A 16,154-nucleotide genomic window follows, 5' to 3' on the forward strand; every position below is an offset into this window, starting at 1 on the left:
CGCATCACCGGGGGCAAACTACCTGCCCTCCAGGACACCTACACCACCCGTTGTTACAGGAAGGCCATAAAGATCATCAAGGACATCAACCACCCGAACCACTGCCTGTTCACCCCGCTATCATCCAGAAGGCGAGGTCAGTACAGGTGCATCAAAGCTGGGACCGAGAGACTGAAAAACAGCTTCTATCTCAAGGCCATCAGACTGTTAAACAGCCACCACTAACACTGAGTGGCTGCTGCCAACACACTGTCATTGACACTGACCCAACTCCAGCCATTTTAATAATGGGAATTGATGGGAAATGATGTAAATATATCACTAGCCACTTTAAACAATGCTACCTTATATAATGTTACTTACCCTACATTATTCATCTCATATGCATATGTATATACTGTACTCTACATCATCGACTGCATCCTTATGTAACACATGTATCACTAGCCACTTTAACTATGCCACTTTGTTTACTTTGTCTACACACTCATCTCATATGTATATACTGTACTCGATACCATCTACTGTATGCTGCTCTGTACCATCACTCATTCATATATCCTTATGTACATGTTCCTTATCCCCTTACACTGTGTATAAGACAGTAGTTTTGGAATTGTTAGTTAGATTACTTGTTGGTTATCACTGCATTGTCGGAACTAGAAGCACAAGCATTTCGCTACACTCGCATTAACATCTGCTAACCATGTGTATGTGACAAATAAAATTTGATTTGATTTGATTTGATTCAGGGCTGGGTATCTCAGGCTCTATCAGATCCTCCTCTCCACCCTCTCAGGGCTTGGTTTCTCAGGCTCTATCAGATCCTCCTCTCCACCCTCTCAGGGCTGGGTATCTCAGACTCTATCAGATCCTCCTCTCCACCCTCTCAGGGCTGGGTATCTTAGGCTCTATCAGATCCTCCTCTCCACCCTCTCAGGGCTGGGTATCTTAGGCTCTATCAGATCCTCCTCTCCACCCTCTCAGGGCTGGGTATCTTAGACTCTATCAGATCCTCCTCTCCACCCTCTCAGGGCTGGGTATCTTAGACTCTGCACACTCCTGGATTTCATCCTACCTGGCAGGCCTCTCCTACCAGGTGACACGGAGAGGATATTTCTGCACCAAATACTCAAGGCTCGGTTCTAGGCCCTCTTCTCTCTATACACCAAGTCACTCGGCTGTCATATCCTCACATGGTCTCTCCCATCATTGCTATGCGGATGACACTCAACTACTTTTCTCCTTTCCAAATTTTGTAAGAATCTTTTCTAGGTCCACTAATATAGGACTATTAAAGGCCCAGCCCTGCAGACTGCTATATAGATCCACTAATATAGGACTATTAAAGGCCCAGCGACATTTTTTAAATTCATTATTTTTAATTTTATTTTTCAGTGGGGGCTGCAGCACCGTCAGCACCCCTACTTCACCTAAGCCCAGGTGGCAACACGCATCTCTGCGTTCCTGGCAGATATCTCAGCTAGGATGGCAGCCCACCACCTCAAGCTCAACCTAAAAAAAAACAGAGCTACTCTTCCTCCTGGGGAAGGCCTGCCAGCTCCAAGACCGTTCCATCAAGATTGACTCCACGATGTCCCATTCCCAGAGTGCAACAAACTTTGGGGTGAACCTGCAAAAACACCCTGTTGTTATATGCAAACACTGCAGAAGTGACTCTCAGGTTCAAGTTTTTTTTATAAAATATTTTTATAATTTCACCTTTATTTAACCAGGTAGGCAAGTTGAGAACACCTTTATTTAACCAGGTAGGCAAGTTGAGAACACCTTTATTTAACCAGGTAGGCTAGTTGAGAACACCTTTATTTAACCAGGTAGGCTAGTTGAGAACACCTTTATTTAACCAGGTAGGCAAGTTGAGAACACCTTTATTTAACCAGGTAGGCTAGTTGAGAACACCTTTATTTAACCAGGTAGGCTAGTTGAGAACACCTTTATTTAACCAGGTAGGCTAGTTGAGAACACCTTTATTTAACCAGGTAGGCAAGTTGAGAACACCTTTATTTAACCAGGTAGGCAAGTTGAGAACACCTTTATTTAACCAGGTAGGCAAGTTGAGAACACCTTTATTTAACCAGGTAGGCAAGTTGAGAACACCTTTATTTAACCAGGTAGGCAAGTTGAGAACACCTTTATTTAACCAGGTAGGCAAGTTGAGAACACCTTTATTTAACCAGGTAGGCAAGTTGAGAACACCTTTATTTAACCAGGTAGGCAAGTTGAGAACACCTTTATTTAACCAGGTAGGCAAGTTGAGAACACCTTTATTTAACCAGGTAGGCAAGTTGAGAACACCTTTATTTAACCAGGTAGGCAAGTTGAGAACACCTTTATTTAACCAGGTAGGCAAGTTGAGAACACCTTTATTTAACCAGGTAGGCAAGTTGAGAACACCTTTATTTAACCAGGTAGGCAAGTTGAGAACAAGTTCTCATTTACAACTGAACACCTTTATTTAACCAGGTACCTGGCCAAGATAAAGCAAAGCAGTTCGACACATACAACAACACAGAGTTACACATGGAGTAAAACAAACATACAGTCAATAATACAGCATAAACAAGTCTATATACAAAGTGTGCAAATGAGGTGAGATAAGGGAGGTAAAGGCAATAAATAAGCCATGGTGGCGAAGTAAATACAATATAGCAAGTAAAACACTGGAATGGTAGATGTGCAGTGGAAGAATGTGCAAATTAGAAATAATGGGGTGCAAAGGAGAAAGATAAATAAATAAATACAGTAGGGGATGAGGTAGTTGTTTGGGCTATTTACAGATGGGCTATGTACAGGTGCGGTGATCTGTGAGCTTCTCTGACAGCTGGTGCTTAAAGCTAGTGAGGGAGATAAGTGTCTCCAGTTTCAGTGTTTTTTGTAGTTAATTCCAGTCATTGGCAGCAGAGAACTGGAAGGAGAGGCGGCCAAAGGAAGAATTGTCTTTGGGGGTGACCAGTGAGATATACCTGCTGGAGCGTGTGCTACGGGTGGGTGCTGCTATGGTGACCAGCGAGCTGAGATAAGGCGGGGCTTTACCTAGCAGGGTCTTGTAGATGGCCTAAAGCCAGTGGGTTTGGCGACGAGTATGAAGTGAGGGCCAGCCAACGAGAGCGTACAAGTCGCAGTGGTGGGTAGTATATGGGGCTTTGGTGACAAAACGGATGGCACTGTGATAGACTGCATCCAATTTGTTGAGTAGAGTTTTGGAGGCTATTTTGTAAATGACATCGCCGAAGTCGAGGATCGGTAGGATGGTCAGTTTTACGAGGGTATGTTTGGCAGCATGAGTGAAGGATGCTTTGTTGCAAAATAGGAAGCCAATTCTAGATTTAATTTTGGATTGGAGATGTTTGATGTGAGTCTGGAATCAGAGTTTACAGTCTAACCAGACACCTAGGTATTTGTAGTTGTCCACATATTCTAAGTCAGAACCGTCCAGAGTAGTGATGTTGGACAGGCGGGCAGGTGCGGGCAGCGATCGGTTGAAGAGCATGCATTTAGTTTTACTTGTATTTAAGAGCATTTGGAGGCCACATACGGAGAGTTGTATGGCATTGAAGCTCATCTGGAAGGTAGTTAATTAACACAGTGTCCAAAGAAGGGCCAGAAGTATACGGAATGGTGTCGTCTGCGTAGAGGTGGATCAGAGACTCACCAGCAGCAAGAGCGACATCATTGATGTATACAGAGAAGAGAGTCGGCCAAAGAATTGAACCCTGTGGCACCCCCATAGAGACTGCCAGAGGTCCGGACAACAGGCCCTCCGATTTGACACACTGAACTCTATCGGAGAAGTAGTTGGTGAACCAGGCGAGGCAATCATTTGACATACCAAGGCTGTTGAGTCTGCCGATAAGGATGTAGTGATTGATAGAGTCGAAAGCCTTGGCCAGGTCGATGAATACGGCTGCAGAGTATTGTTTCTTATCGATGGCGGTTATGATATCATTTAGGACCTTGAGTATGGCTGAAGTGCACCCATGACCAGCTCTGAAATGCCACAGGATGTTTTTGTGCTGGTCAAGGGCAGTCAGGTCTGGAGAGAACCAAGGGCTATATCTGTTCCTGGTTCTAAATTTCTTGAAAGGGGCAATTTCTTGAAATGCCCTTCATGAATTATCATGTTCCTTGCCCATCCTCTGAAAACAGCTGAAACCCTACCTCTTTAAAAAAAAAACACAGTACACCCCCAAAACAAAAATATTATTGTGATCTACAACTTGCACTTGAGTTTTTTTTCCCCCTTTACTAGCTCAGACTTTGCAGATAGTTACGTTACTGAGGAAAGATGTACTTACTATGACTGTGAAATGCAGTTGTCCCACCTAGCAATCGTAAAACAACTAAAATGTTAAATGTGTATATACAGAATGTATAGCCAGCCTATTGATGTGTTTGGTGTGTATACAGGGCTCATCTCAGCACGACTTCCTGTTAATAAAATCAAGGTTCAATAAATAAATACAAAATGTGTAGTGGGAGTGTTAAATCAATGCAGCGAAAAACGCCCCCATTAATTTCGATCGGGGCATGATCCAGCGTGTGCCGCTCCGTAAAATGTTTAACCAATCATACCCATAATCGGAATCCACCACACTCGTTTCCTATTGGCTACATTTAGACTGACAGGGCTACACATACTCCACGGCGATTGGTTGTACACTAAACTGCTCAGAGTACATACATTTGATTGGCGACATATTTCCTCTCGCAGTAAATTCATTGGTTCGTGCATCTAAGACTGTAAATTGTGGGTAGGTTGTCCAGGTTTGAGACCGGTAAAAGAGCAGCCGAACACGTTTTGCGTTTCCCTGCTTGAACAATCTTTCTACTTACCGCCTGGCAGAGCGGAGGTGATTCAGTGAAATCACACATATATATATTTTTTAATAAACCATTTTATAACAATTGCCTCCTGGTAAGTAAACCCTGTTTGGAAAGATTGAATAAATATATCCGCTGCAGTAATATTCGTAATCTTATTAAGGCGCTATTTGATACTGACTAGTAAGCTTAACGCTAGTTGGCATGATAAAAGTTAAGTCGTTTTTAGTTGTGCTAAATGGCCGGTTAACTAACGTCACCTCGCTAGTACATACTTGTCTTAAATTATTTGATTGTGCCTCGAAATGAGACTTAACGTGGGTTAAATCAGTCAAGTCAATGTGGTTGAAAGACTGGCCTTTCCCCTAGCGAGCCATGGCTGACCAGTTAGCCATGTTTGTCTGTACAAATGTTTATGATATCAGTTTTCACGTCGAAGATTTAATCAGTCGACTGCTGTTTTTAGTCTGCTTACGTGTCGGTAACTTAAGTATTTTGCTCGTTTTGAATAAACTGAGCGAAAAGGAGCCGTGGTTAACCTCGGCTAATTAGTTAGCATTGTATTTACCACACGTGTTGCTGATACAATATATCCTCGTTCGCTATTTCCAGCTGTCGGGAGTTAATTTGGGTAATAAGATATCGTTGTCTGGCCATCGACACAACCGGTCAAAATCGTTACATTTCGATAACCTCGTTTTTCTGTCGATGACGTGACCGGTGTTGCAGTCCGGCCTTTCTGGGCATAAAACCCTTGAAGCACAGCTTAGCTAAATGACATTAGACAGTTTAACTGGGTGGGTCTGGGCGACTCATTTGTCTCCTATAATTAATTTCATACTATTATAAACTGAAACCTATTATTGATTTAATTGACTAGATTTCTAGCGCGCTAGTCATTCAATAGATTAGATTGAATGCAAATGATGCTCTTGTGCACAGCCTCCTGTAACGTTTGTGCTGATGGTAACGTTTCTTGTCGCCACGATTGGCTAAATAAATAGCTGGGTGATGTGGCTTGCCGGGTTTGTCAAGACAGAACAGACACGGATGGTGACTGGTACAGATCAGACTCCATTATCCACACCATGACAACCACACCTTGTTTCAGTTCTCTTCAGCTGACCAAAGAAATGGTGATGGAGAAACCAAGTGCCCAGCTCGTGGGGCGGGAGTTTGTCCGACAGTACTACACACTACTCAACCAGGCACCCGACTACCTGCACAGGTAAAGCCAATACAGTACTACACACTATTCAACCAGGCACCCGACTGACTACCTGCACAGGTAAAGCCAATACAGTACTACACACTATTCAACCAGGCACCCGACTACCTGCACAGGTAAAGCCAATACAGTACTACACACGATTCAACCAGGCACCAGACTGACTACCTGCACAGGTAAAGCCAGTACAGTACTAGAAAATTGTTCCCAAACAGTATCTGTTTTTCATCTGTTCCATTGTGATCTACTTTAATATATTAATGGGTTATCTATCCCTCTACTACAAAGATGAGAAATAACTGATTTTAAATGTTTTTTTGTTTTAGGTTTTATGGGAAAAATTCCTCCTATGTACATGGAGGTCTGGACAACAATGGCAAACCAGTTGAATCGGTCTACGGACAGTCGGTGATTACTGCAATACAATATCCCCAAATTATATTTGCATCACTTCGTGAAGCGGAATTACACGTTTCCTTTGTAAAATATCCAACGTGACACATCCACACATGATTTTTGGCAAAGATCTCTCAGTATGTTCATATTAAAGATGGGTAATATATTGTCAGGCAGGCTTTTTCATAAAAGTCTAACGCATTTTAAGTTTGAGATTCTCATCAAGGTCTTTATTTCTGTATAAAGGAGATCCATAAAAAGGTGTTGGCGCTGAACTTTCGTGACTGCCACACCAAGATCAGACATGTGGATGCCCATGCGACCTTGAACGAGGGCGTCGTGGTGCAAGTGATGGGGGAGCTGTCCAACGACATGCAGCCCATGCGCAAATTCATGCAGACATTCGTGCTGGCCCCTGAGGTAGATCCTTCAACTGTATAGAGGAACATTGGAAATATGTCCTTGAAATGTTTTTCATTTATTATGTATTAGTGTCCAGTTCAGTTAAAGGGTTAATTGTTTTAAACTCAATGGCGTTGGTGTTTCAGGGCACTGTAACAAACAAGTTCTACGTTCACAACGATGTATTCCGTTACCAAGACGAAGTGTTTGGGGATTCTGACTCAGAGCCCCCTGAAGGTGAGCCAATTAAAGATTAGGAAGCTTCTTTACGTTTGGCTTGTTTGGTTTCTTATGTAATATATGTGTCATGGCTAATACACAATGAGGTGTTGCTCTTATTGAACTCCATTGCGGTGCTTTGTACCTCTGGGTCAACGCTACTATTATGAATAATATGCCTTCACCGGTTAGGTATATAGAAGCATCTGCTAAATGACTAAAATGTAACAGTTATTTCGTTTAGCTCTAAAACGTCTGTAATTGGGACTGAGTCATATTCTCTGTGTTTCAGAGTCTGATGAGGATGTGGAGGAGATGGAGGAGAGGGTGCCATCACCTGAGGTGGCCCAGGAAGAGGCTGCAGCCTTCTACAAACAGACACCTTGGTAAGGAAACCTATCTTAGTCTTGACTACATCAGCATTCCACTTTTCATCCTCAATGTTAAGTCTGTAATACTATAACATGAATGGTGGCAAACATGTCTTTCATCAGAGAAGGAGTGAGAGGTATCCAGCCATGGTGCTCAAAATATATATATATATATTTTAGGTGATTGTACTTAATCTTAACAGAATGTAAAGGGTAGAACTATGTTCTTATACCATCATGACCGGTTTTATTGAAAAGCAAAACATTGAAAAGCAAAACATCCCAGCTATATATCATAAACATTTAACCTAGAAGGAACACGTCACCTAGACAGTACTAAAACATAACTCCAAATATATTATTTGTCCTGTAGGCTATTTGTATAAACATTTTAAATTAATAAATAACTAAACTGTGTGGTTTTCAAGTACAATCTGGGCTTAATTTAACTTAGCCTTGACATTTCATTTTTTAAATAAATAACCAAACTTGGCTGTCTACGAACACTAGAACAGGCTGGTCATGGCTAGAATGGATCCAGCTTGTCAAATTAACATCAGATTTTACTTTTCGTATCAGGTTAAGAGTATTTACACAGCATGTTTGGAGAATTAGGAATGGGGTTGGTTAAAATGAAACTTTTGCCGTTCATTTGACAATCTGTATCCCTTCTAGCTATGACCCGGGCTGGTCCGCCCCACTCCCATTCCAGTTGCGATTCAGCACCACAGCAAGTGAAAGGGAACACTAGGCAGCCACAAAATTAAGAAGTTCTTACACTGATGTTGTCCAATCAAATTTGGACAACTGTGTTATAGGTTTACATTTCTACTGGAGGATGTTAATAAATGTTATGCTTATTGTAATTTGAACTATTGTGAGGTCATGTGACTTATTGACACCAGCTTCGTACTATGGGCAGTTGGTTGCTGAATACGCTCAACTGAAATGCACCGATTGCACATAATACTTTACTCCTGTCTATCTATCCATTTCATTATCTTTATAGACTGCTATACATGAAACGGGCAGCACATGTTGATCTTGCTTAGGGGAGCAGAACTTCTACAACTGTCCTGACCAACACAATTTGTTCTCTAATTTGCGACTGTCCTTGGCCTGCTCAGTGAGCTGCTGGTTGGAAAATCAACTGTCCCACTCCTTTTTAAAGCAGCATACGATATCCATCAGCCTTGTTACTTTGTTCTCAGGAAGGCGCAATCTAGGGTCCTCCTGAGTGGTGCGGTGGTCTTAAGGTATTGCTAGCTGTGTCACGGGAGTCTGGGTTTGAGTCCAGGCTCTGTTGCATAAGGCCGCAACCGGAAGACCCGTGGGGCGGTGGACAATTGGCCCAGCGTCGTCCGGGTTAGGGGTACACTGGAAACATCCACTCTTGGCGGGTACACTGGAAACATGATTTTGCACTGTGCCCCCCCAGACAATTTACACTTCACATTTTCATTTATTGGCTTTTCTGTGGCGTGAAATATTGGTGGTTTGCCCAATAAATTACTTGCGACTTATTTAGTGCCACAACATTCTAGTCTATCCTTGGGTTAATATTAGATGTGTGTGTCTGTTATATCAGCACTGAGGCCAAGAGACCAGAGGAGGAGGTGGCTTTAACCCCTGAGCCTGAAGCGGGGCCTGAGGTGGAGGTGGAGCTAGAGGCGGAGCCAGACGTGGTGGATGGAAAACGGGGTTTGGAGCCAGAGACCCTGCAGCAGCAGGAACACGCCACAGAGGAGCAGGGAGAGCAGTGTCCAGTCTCCTCACCCCTGCCCTCTGCCACTGCTGACCCTGCCCCTGCACCCGCTGAAGACAACCGGGTAGGTCTCAACCCTTCGGTTGGCTACGCTGTGGTCATGTCAACATGGTGGTTGTGATTACTTCTTTGTGTGACCTGGCTGTACATTCCTCTCTGGGTGTTTTGGCTGGTTATCCACTGTAGAGGTCACTAGGCAATATGCGACTTGTCTACACCTCTGGTTATTCCAGTTTGGTTTAAGAACCATTTTAGTTGCATCAGCTTTGATTAGCTAATTTTGTAGATGAACTACTATTGCGGAGAAATTCCTTCCTTTGCCCCTTGATGTTCTTCATTAGATTCATTGGGCGGCAGGGTAGCCTAGTGGTTAGGGTGTAGAGGCGGCAGGGTAGCCTAGTGGTTAGTGTAGAGGCGGCAGGGTAGCCTAGTGGTTAGGGTGTAGAGGCGGCAGGGTAGCCTAGTGGTTGGTTAGAGGCGGCAGGGTAGCCTAGTGGTTAGGGTGTAGAGGCGGCAGGGTAGCCTAGTGGTTAGTGTAGAGGCGGCAGGGTAGCCTAGTGGTTAGTGTAGAGGCGGCAGGGTAGCCTAGTGGTTAGTGTAGAGGCGGCAGGGTAGCCTAGTGGTTAGTGTAGAGGCGGCAGGGTAGCCTAGTGGTTAGTGTAGAGGCGGCAGGGTAGCCTAGTGGTTAGTGTAGAGGCGGCAGGGTAGCCTAGTGGTTAGTGTAGAGGCGGCAGGGTAGCCTAGTGGTTAGTGTAGAGGCGGCAGGGTAGCCTAGTGGTTAGTGTAGAGGCGGCAGGGTAGCCTAGTGGTTAGTGTAGAGGCGGCAGGGTAGCCTAGTGGTTAGTGTAGAGGCGGCAGGGTAGCCTAGTGGTTAGTGTAGAGGCGGCAGGGTAGCCTAGTGGTTAGTGTAGAGGCGGCAGGGTAGCCTAGTGGTTAGTGTAGAGGCGGCAGGGTAGCCTAGTGGTTAGTGGTTAGAGGCGGCAGGGTAGCCTAGTGGTTAGTGTAGAGGCGGCAGGGTAGCCTAGTGGTTAGTGTAGAGGCGGCAGGGTAGCCTAGTGGTTAGTGTAGAGGCGGCAGGGTAGCCTAGTGGTTAGTGTAGAGGCGGCAGGGTAGCCTAGTGGTTAGTGTAGAGGCGGCAGGGTAGCCTAGTGGTTAGTGTAGAGGCGGCAGGGTAGCCTAGTGGTTAGTGTAGAGGCGGCAGGGTAGCCTAGTGGTTAGTGTAGAGGCGGCAGGGTAGCCTAGTGGTTAGTGTAGAGGCGGCAGGGTAGCCTAGTGGTTAGTGTAGAGGCGGCAGGGTAGCCTAGTGGTTAGTGTAGAGGCGGCAGGGTAGCCTAGTGGTTAGTGTAGAGGCGGCAGGGTAGCCTAGTGGTTAGTGTAGAGGCGGCAGGGTAGCCTAGTGGTTAGTGTAGAGGCGGCAGGGTAGCCTAGTGGTTAGTGTAGAGGCGGCAGGGTAGCCTAGTGGTTAGTGTAGAGGCGGCAGGGTAGCCTAGTGGTTAGTGTAGAGGCGGCAGGGTAGCCTAGTGGTTAGTGTAGAGGCGGCAGGGTAGCCTAGTGGTTAGTGTAGAGGCGGCAGGGTAGCCTAGTGGTTAGTGTAGAGGCGGCAGGGTAGCCTAGTGGTTAGTGTAGAGGCGGCAGGGTAGCCTAGTGGTTAGTGTAGAGGCGGCAGGGTAGCCTAGTGGTTAGTGTAGAGGCGGCAGGGTAGCCTAGTGGTTAGTGTAGAGGCGGCAGGGTAGCCTAGTGGTTAGTGTAGAGGCGGCAGGGTAGCCTAGTGGTTAGTGTAGAGGCGGCAGGGTAGCCTAGTGGTTAGTGTAGAGGCGGCAGGGTAGCCTAGTGGTTAGTGTAGAGGCGGCAGGGTAGCCTAGTGGTTAGTGTAGAGGCGGCAGGGTAGCCTAGTGGTTAGTGTAGAGGCGGCAGGGTAGCCTAGTGGTTAGTGTAGAGGCGGCAGGGTAGCCTAGTGGTTAGTGTAGGCGGCAGGGTAGCCTAGTGGTTAGTGTAGAGGCGGCAGGGTAGCCTAGTGGTTAGTGTAGAGGCGGCAGGGTAGCCTAGTGGTTAGTGTAGAGGCGGCAGGGTAGCCTAGTGGTTAGTGTAGAGGCGGCAGGGTAGCCTAGTGGTTAGTGTAGAGGCGGCAGGGTAGCCTAGTGGTTAGTGTAGAGGCGGCAGGGTAGCCTAGTGGTTAGTGTAGAGGCGGCAGGGTAGCCTAGTGGTTAGTGTAGAGGCGGCAGGGTAGCCTAGTGGTTAGTGTAGAGGCGGCAGGGTAGCCTAGTGGTTAGTGTAGAGGCGGCAGGGTAGCCTAGTGGTTAGTGTAGAGGCGGCAGGGTAGCCTAGTGGTTAGTGTAGAGGCGGCAGGGTAGCCTAGTGGTTAGTGTAGAGGCGGCAGGGTAGCCTAGTGGTTAGTGTAGAGGCGGCAGGGTAGCCTAGTGGTTAGTGTAGAGGCGGCAGGGTAGCCTAGTGGTTAGTGTAGAGGCGGCAGGGTAGCCTAGTGGTTAGTGTAGAGGCGGCAGGGTAGCCTAGTGGTTAGTGTAGAGGCGGCAGGGTAGCCTAGTGGTTAGTGTAGAGGCGGCAGGGTAGCCTAGTGGTTAGTGTAGAGGCGGCAGGGTAGCCTAGTGGTTAGTGTAGAGGCGGCAGGGTAGCCTAGTGGTTAGTGTAGAGGCGGCAGGGTAGCCTAGTGGTTAGTGTAGAGGCGGCAGGGTAGCCTAGTGGTTAGTGTAGAGGCGGCAGGGTAGCCTAGTGGTTAGTGTAGAGGCGGCAGGGTAGCCTAGTGGTTAGTGTAGAGGCGGCAGGGTAGCCTAGTGGTTAGTGTAGAGGCGGCAGGGTAGCCTAGTGGTTAGTGTAGAGGCGGCAGGGTAGCCTAGTGGTTAGTGTAGAGGCGGCAGGGTAGCCTAGTGGTTAGTGTAGAGGCGGCAGGGTAGCCTAGTGGTTAGTGTAGAGGCGGCAGGGTAGCCTAGTGGTTAGTGTAGAGGCGGCAGGGTAGCCTAGTGGTTAGTGTAGAGGCGGCAGGGTAGCCTAGTGGTTAGTGTAGAGGCGGCAGGGTAGCCTAGTGGTTAGTGTAGAGGCGGCAGGGTAGCCTAGTGGGTTAGTGTAGGGTGAGGCGGCAGGGTAGCCTAGTGGTTAGTGTAGAGGCGGCAGGGTAGCCTAGTGGTTAGTGTAGAGGCGGCAGGGTAGCCTAGTGGTTAGTGTAGAGGCGGCAGGGTAGCCTAGTGGTTAGTGTAGAGGCGGCAGGGTAGCCTAGTGGTTAGTGTAGAGGCGGCAGGGTAGCCTAGTGGTTAGTGTAGAGGCGGCAGGGTAGCCTAGTGGTTAGTGTAGAGGCGGCAGGGTAGCCTAGTGGTTAGTGTAGAGGCGGCAGGGTAGCCTAGTGGTTAGTGTAGAGGCGGCAGGGTAGCCTAGTGGTTAGAGTGTAGAGGCGGCAGGGTAGCAAGTTCAAACCCCCGAGCTGACAAGGTACAAATCTGTCGTTCTGCCCCTGAACAGGTTGTTAACCCACTGTTCCCAGGCCGTCATTGAAAATAAGAATTGGTTCTTAACTGACTTGCCTGGTTAAATAAAAAGGTTTACATAGCTTCTAGTGGTTTCCCTGTACAGCTACCAGACCTCATTCAGCTTGATTTAATACCGTCTGTTTGGTCTCTCTTCCAGCCTTTCTCCTGGGCCTCTGTCACCAGTAAGAACCTTCCCCCTAGCGGCCTTGTCCCCGTCTCTGGCATCCCCCCCCACGTCGTCAAAGTTCCCTCGGCACCGGTATGTTACTTTTCTCTGTGTAAAAAAATAACAGTCCTCCTGTAGCTGACATGATGTATAAAATACCAGCAGAAGAAACAACCACACATTCTATATTGATTACTAAGGTGATTAAAAATCACCTATTACACATCTTGTATGTATCCTACCAGTTGAAAGACCACATGCACTATATTTATGATTAGGTATAATTAACATTTACATGTGACTATATTTAAATCAATGTTCCTCTTAAAGGGCAAAGAACGCAATCAACTAGTGATTTAGCTCGGAGCCTTGTTGTCTTGGTCTTCTAGCCTGGTTTCTCAGGGTCTTGTCTTGGTGCTTTAGCCCAGGGTGGAGGTGAAAACAGAAGCCGCAGCACAGAGAACACAGCCGAGAGGAGACCAGAGACCACGGGAAGCGAGGCCAGGCCCCCCACCAGTCAGAGGACCCCGACCAGGAGGTACCATCCACCAGATAACATCTCCCCCCAACACACGGTACCATCCACCAGATAACATCTCCCCCCAACATACGGTACCATCCGCCAGATAACATCTCCCCCAACACACGGTACCATCCGCCAGATAACATCTCCCCCAACACACGGTACCATCCACCAGATAACATCTCCCCCAACACACGGTACCATCCACCAGATAACATCTCCCCCCAGTACCATAGATAACATCTCCCCCAACACACGGTACCATCCGCCAGATAACATCTCCCCCCAACACACGGTACCATCCACCAGGTAACATCTCCCCCAACAGTACCATCCAAGATAACATCTCCCCCAACACACGGTACCATCCACCAGGAAGCTGGATCATGTTCAGGATGTAGAAAACACGAAATGAAGTGCAACTGTGATGTACTACCTTACCTCTCGTCCAATAAGAACACAGATTTGTTTTCCGGTGTAAAAAAAGAAGTTTTGCTACAGTATGCTGTCTACGTTGGGTGTAAACCTGTATGTTAGTCTGAACTCTGAATGGGAATCTGTCTGTTAGTGTGTGTGTATAGTGCTTATTCTTTGAAGAAACATCGGACGTGTGTGCGTGACCGTTAATAAAGTGATCTCCTCTCATGCCTCTGTCGGGTCTCTGCTCTTGGTCTGCAGTGGGAAGGGAAGGAGAGCAGGGAGAGTCGTCGGAGGTTGGCCGTGTGGTGCGGTATCCAGACGCTCACCAGCTCTTTGTAGGAAACGTTCCCCATGATGTGGACAAGGCAGAGCTCAAGGAGTTTTTCCAACGTATGTCCCTCTTTCATGGTCTGCAAAAAAGCTTTTGAATGAATGGCTTTGTGGTTTCAACTGGCAAATGATTGATTAAATAGGGACAGCACATGGTAATCAGTCCTGGGGTGTAGTAGTACCAGATTTAGATGGATAGTCTTAATTGATCAAGTCCCCAAATGACCTGTAAAACAGTTAGACATAATGTATTAGAATCATTGATCTTTCTAATTTTAAATGATCTGCGTCCCTGGAACAGAACACAGAAAGCTTTGCAGCAACTGATGGAGGTAATTGATTGGTTGAAAGAGTTGTCATTTTTAATATGATCTGGTTCCTCCTACAGAGTATGGTACTGTGCTTGAGCTACGGATCAACAGCGGAGGAAAGCTTCCTAACTTTGGGTTTGTGGTGTTTGACGATTCGGAACCCGTACAGAAAATCCTAAGCAACCGGGTACTAATTATTTTTAAACATATGTTAAGCCTGAGTGTTTTAATTACAAACATGCTGTTTTGATGAACTCGGCTCCATTTTGTCCAAGCCTTCGGCTCCATTTTGTCCAAGCCTTCGGCTCCATTTTGTCCAAGCCTTCGGCTCCATTTTGTCCAAGCCTTCGGCTCCATTTTGTCCAAGCCTTCGGCTCCATTTTGTCCAAGCCTTCGGCTCCATTTTGTCCAAGCCTTCGGCTCCAAAATTCTTAATGCATGTACAGACCATCCTTTCTAAAAGCCCACTCTGATGTTTAAATTTTTTTTTTTTATCATTTAAATGAGTTAATATACTAACAATCCTCTTTAATTTGTAGCCCATTAAGTTCAGAGGAGATGTCAGACTGAACGTGGAGGAAAAGAAGACTCGCTCCGCCCGGGAAGGGGACCGGCGAGACATCCGCCCCAGAGGTCCAGGTGGCCCCGGAGGGCCCCGAGAGAGGATAGGGGGGCCCAGGGGCCCCCCCACCAGGGGTGGCATGGCACAGAAACCCAGCTTTGGCTCTGGACGAGGTACTGGACCCAGTGAAGGAGGTCGCTACATGGGACCTCGTCAGTGAATGTCACTCTGAAGTTGGTCGGATGTCCTACCATGCCAGTTACTACTACTGATGTCAGTTGCCCCTACTCTTTGTATTATAAAACAAAGATGGCTTCTACATCCCTCCCTCCCTTCGCGTTTTGTTTTGTTCCTTGGGATTCTGGAATGTGATCCATCTCTCCTTTTCTCCTGACTTTGACATGATCTGGGCTTTTCTCCTCGTCTTTTACATCATCCTGAACTTGAATTTGTTGAAAGATTTCAAAAAATTAAAATTAAAAAGGGTCTTAAACTAACTAGTTGAATTGGAACAGCCCAGTTTGGTTTTGGCGTTCTCTCCCTGTTTCTTAAAGGAACGTGTATGTACTGCTTGGGCAGTCCTGTGTATTACCACCACTGTCTTTTCAGGTCAAATGCAAGTAATGGTTTTATTTTAAATTGTGAAGTTGAATCATGGTTGTAAATGGTTATTATTGAGCATGTACCAAATCCGGTCTGCCTTTCACTACTGATGTACTTCATCATGACAAATCAGCTGATGAGAGAACTGAATAAACATGTTTTACTGTTTTAAACCTGACTTCTGTAGTCTATACATCGACTTCCATCTTTATGGGCTGGTTTCCTGGACACACATTGGTCCTACTTCTGGACTATAAAGCATGTCTGGAGATGTCCAATGAGTGTTTTTTAGTGTAAGATGAGGCTTAATTTGTGTCCAGGAAATCGGCATTTGATCATTATGAGAAAAGGAACTGTGGCCGCCCTAAGGAAACCTTGCCACGAACCGTGAAAGAGATGTCATTCCCCAAAAAGGCAGAAGATCAGAAGCAGTGGCACTCCTATAGTCGATGCCTTATGTTCCGCACAGGAACCAAGAGGATTAAGGAAAGTCATTCTTTATCATTGAGCAAATGTATTGCCAAGATGTACATCTGTTTT

The 16,154-nt window shown here is 46.3% G+C and overlaps 1 protein-coding gene across 2 annotated transcripts; it reads left to right on the forward strand.

Annotated features, from left to right (window-relative positions):
• Positions 1-4,771: 4,771 nt before the first annotated feature.
• LOC123993722 (ras GTPase-activating protein-binding protein 1-like) lies at positions 4,772-15,787 on the forward strand. Of its 2 annotated transcripts, XM_046296143.1 has the most exons (12): positions 4,772-4,936; positions 5,954-6,070; positions 6,397-6,478; positions 6,713-6,886; positions 7,015-7,105; positions 7,380-7,473; positions 9,047-9,287; positions 12,857-12,958; positions 13,289-13,403; positions 14,067-14,198; positions 14,527-14,636; positions 14,989-15,787. In XM_046296143.1, the coding sequence occupies exons 2-12, from the start codon at positions 5,976-5,978 to the stop codon at positions 15,229-15,231; spliced, it is 1,479 nt and encodes a 492-aa protein (XP_046152099.1). In that variant the 5' UTR covers positions 4,772-4,936; positions 5,954-5,975; the 3' UTR covers positions 15,232-15,787. The 2 variants fall into 2 exon arrangements, with proteins under 2 accessions (XP_046152099.1, XP_046152100.1); XM_046296144.1 differs by lacking the exons at positions 4,772-4,936; positions 5,954-6,070 and adding an exon at positions 6,151-6,186.
• The last annotated feature ends 367 nt before the right edge of the window (positions 15,788-16,154 follow it).

The sequence above is a fragment of the Oncorhynchus gorbuscha genome, linkage group LG13 (genome assembly GCF_021184085.1).
Source record: "Oncorhynchus gorbuscha isolate QuinsamMale2020 ecotype Even-year linkage group LG13, OgorEven_v1.0, whole genome shotgun sequence".
NCBI classification, from domain to species: Eukaryota; Metazoa; Chordata; class Actinopteri; order Salmoniformes; family Salmonidae; genus Oncorhynchus; species Oncorhynchus gorbuscha.